Source organism: Habropoda laboriosa, unplaced genomic scaffold, assembly GCF_001263275.1.
Source record: "Habropoda laboriosa isolate 0110345459 unplaced genomic scaffold, ASM126327v1 scaffold1329, whole genome shotgun sequence".
NCBI lineage: Eukaryota > Metazoa > Arthropoda > Insecta > Hymenoptera > Apidae > Habropoda > Habropoda laboriosa.
Genome location: NW_017101431.1, coordinates 605503 through 609399, shown reverse-complemented (window position 1 = coordinate 609399; position 3897 = coordinate 605503). Strand labels below are relative to the sequence as shown.

The following is a 3897-nucleotide window of genomic DNA, read 5'->3' as shown; positions in this document are numbered from 1 at the left end:
ATTTTGTTTTTATGTCGCAAAAATTGAAAATATTTGAAGTAATAAGATCATACTATTCCACCTTTCACGTTGAATCAATTATTTACATATTATTGTAATACAATATTAATAACAATGTTCGTAATAATATAACATTAGATAACAATAGAATATAGCTTGACAACTTTAAGTTATTCGATACTCTGTCGTTATTGTGAAAATTTTCTTTTTTGAATAACTTTTTCATATAAACATTGAATGCAACCATCCAATTGTATTCAATATTATAAAATTTGGAAACGAACTGTTATATCAGTTGTCTATTGTGCATCGTGACAACATTATCTGTCTCCCTATGGGAAATGTACCTACCTTTTCTAACAACGGATGACATAACCTAACCTATGCACCTGTGTATAGTTATGCATCAATATCCCCACTACTTGGTAAATACATCAATACAGCTAGCAAGTTGCTACGGAAAATTTATACTACGAGACTTGACATTTTCTTCAAACCTTTTCGTTACAAATTTGAGGTAATAATATCATTGTTAGCTTTCTATCTTTTCCTTTTTGTATATCATTTTATATTTTACAATGTTGATATTTCTTTTTGTTGAGTTACTTTAATAAAGTTGTGAAATCATTTATAAGAGTTATACAAATAAAAATTTATAGTGCCAATACTATATTTTGCATGCTTCACTTTAATAAACATTATAATGTTACATACTTTCATGGTCTTATCTTACATGATTTTACGAACTTCTAATTTTAATTTGTTATTATTTTGTTATATTCACATGTCCGCGCTATTTTTACATTTGTAATTTGTTATTAATATTGTTTCTTAATACATATTAGAAATCATTGCATATTATGCAATACAATAAATAACCAAGGAAAAAGAATATATTTTTATTTGTTCATAGTTGAAATATAGGAATTACTGTAATGTTTACAGTATTAATATCAATTAAATGGATAGTCTGTTTTTTGTATATTACATATGAAACTAGAAAAGTTATTATTTTTCTAAGACTATAAAATTGTAATTCAATTTAAAGTTTTAAAGAACATCTTTTTCTTTTGCCTAATACAAGAATTTTAAACAGAATTAATTACATTTGTATAGGCACTTAATGCGTTTTTTTCCTGGTTTAGAATTAGTACAACAGATTTCACAATCGTTGTCCTTTTAACTCTTAAAACATTGCTTATTAAATTTCGAAAGCATTACAGAGTAATGTTCTTTTGGCCATTTCATTTTGTGATTAATATTTTACGATTAATTTGCATTATCTATCGTTATACTAATCACAAGATGTGACAAATGGTGTATTTCAAAAATTGAAACTTTCAATACAAATATTTAAGAAGAGAACATACTTACTACAACAGAAATATTAAGAAATGTAAAATTTGTGATCGATACAAATCATTTATAATGTCTTCGAGTTATAAGTTTTTTTATTTACGTATTCAAATAATAAAGTGATATAATGTATAATGCATAAAATATTATTGTTATTATTATCATCATCGCCATTATTATTACTATTTCTGTTACTATTACTACTACTATTATTATCACTATTATCTTTATGATTATGATCATCATCATTATTATTGCTAGACATTGTTAGTATTCAGAATATATGCTACGAGTTAAAAAAGTACGTTTCCTTTAGGTGTATGTTCGTTGTTAATTAGAAATTTATATATTATACTCTATATTTTCGTTCATCTTAATAATAACAATAATTCTAGTGAAAATAAATGTATACATTATAAAATAGAGTTTGGATTAAAAATACGATCTGACATTTACGAATTAAAAGCTTTGGTTGCTAATCAAATAAACTATATATTTAAAAAATCAAATGCATGTTTTTCTATCCATCTTTATCCTAAAATTTATTTGTGTTGTGTTAGTATACATGTAGGATGTAGTTTCGCTTTTTCAAGGAACAATTGAGTCTATTTTTGACAGTTCTAGAAGAACCATTAATCCTTTTTCGGATTATCGGTGTCGCTGCGGTTGCATATAACTAAACTAAGCATGCTTTAAAGTGTTCTATCTGTTTGAAGGTTTAAGGTGGAATTTTTTTTCAAAGAAACCATAAGACTTTTTTATATGGATTTTGGCACACATATTCACTAGTATTTAAAATATTAGGTTGTGTAAAAAGTCCGTTTGCGTCGACGGTGGTTCGCTCTTCTCGGTAATGTTATCTGATATTTTTGCTTATTTTGATTGCAATTGATAAACGTATCTCATTAGGGACAGTCTAAAGATGCTTTGCGTTCAGTTTTAGGCAGTTCTCTTTCAGTATTATTCGAGTCATAAGCGTTTAAAAATGAGCGAACAGAGTATTTATTTTCGGCACCTAATCCTTTTTTATTTTTGAAAGAAGTGTTGAAAAAATGAGGAAAAGAATTTGTGACGTGTATGGTGAGGATGCTATTAACAAACGTACCATCCAAAAGTGGATTAAAAGATTCAATAATGGTGATTTCAACGTTGGAGACAAAAAACGAATTGGCAGGCCCAAAGAGATCGATGATGATGAAATTGCAAATTGTATTGAACAAAATCCAAGGTACACAACTAGAGAGATTGCAGACATATTAAATATTTCGCAAAAATCAGTTTCCTTGCGTTTGAAAAAGTTTGGAATGACGAATAAGTACGACGTTTTGGGTCCCGCATGAGGTAATGGAAAATAATTTGCTGACCGCATTTCGATTTGGCGATTCATTGCTAAAGCGGTACAAAGATCGCCCTTTTTTAAAATAACTTATCACTGGTGATGAAAAATGGATTGTTTTTGATAATACAAAACGGAGTAAACATCGGTCTAAGCCAGGATACAAACCACTAACAACGTCCAAGGCAAAATGCATACATCTGAATTTTTTAATGAAAACACAACAATTTTATGAAAAAGGAATATTTAAGTTATCAAACAAACAGGTAAAGGTTATACAACAAAATGGTAAATGTTAAAATGACAAAACTTTATATTCTTGTGAAGAAACGCGAACGGACTTTTTACACAACCTAATACATTTCTACTGAGTCAATGAGGTGCGGTACAAATTTTATAATTTTGTCAATTCTACGAATTGTGGTATTGGGCATGGATTAAAATGTTCTTAAAATACTAATCTATTAAAATATGCAAAAAAAAGAAAAATCGATTTTGTGAAAATTTTAAACGAATGTAACCCCTTCTTCACAGTCAAGGTAGAGACACAGACGAGATACAGGATAGACCTACATCTTATGGGATCCTTACCATTTTCGTGTCGCTACCAACGTTACCGATTCAGCAGAGAATAAGATTACAACATTAGTAGCGGTTGGAATTCGAATTGAATGTAAATGTAAAATTACAAATAAGAAAGTAACGTAATTGCTTATTAGTAGATGATTCTTCACATGCGCGTTTTCAACTGCTATCAAAAGATCGTGAACAGTCCTACCTAAGCAATCCAATATATGTATATATTTTTATAAGCAGATTTAATAAAAGAGGATTTTTTACATTTGTCAACTTTACCATCTTTGATTGTTGGATTGTATGTAATTCCTAAACTCACCGCTTCATATCGTAGATGGCATAACAAAGCTTTGATTTTTTACACGATCGGTATTTCAGAATGTTGGATACAAAAATACATTAAGTGCAAGGTCCATCCTGTACCTCGTCTGCGGTTGCAATTTTATTTTATGTTGAATCGGTAACGTTGGAAATGATATGAAAGTGAAGTAATGAAGCTCTAGGACCTTAAATCGTAACAATAAAAAAATGCATTGAATGAAAGGTCCATTTTATAACTTGTCTGAAACTATTATAACACCGTACAATATATCTATATGATTCATTCCAAAAAGTTTAATGTCTTTAAA

At 28.6% G+C, this 3897-nt stretch overlaps 1 protein-coding gene across 1 annotated transcript in view; it reads left to right on the top strand.

Annotated features, from left to right (window-relative positions):
* The first annotated feature begins 237 nt into the window (after nt 1-237).
* The window catches only part of LOC108578138 (protein angel), a 14203-nt gene continuing 10543 nt past the window's right edge, over nt 238-3897 (top strand). Inside the window, exons 1-2 of the mRNA XM_017941403.1 lie at nt 238-311; nt 400-517. Coding sequence (XP_017796892.1) covers nt 238-311; nt 400-517 — 192 coding nt within the window. The remainder of the gene's footprint in view (nt 312-399; nt 518-3897) is intronic.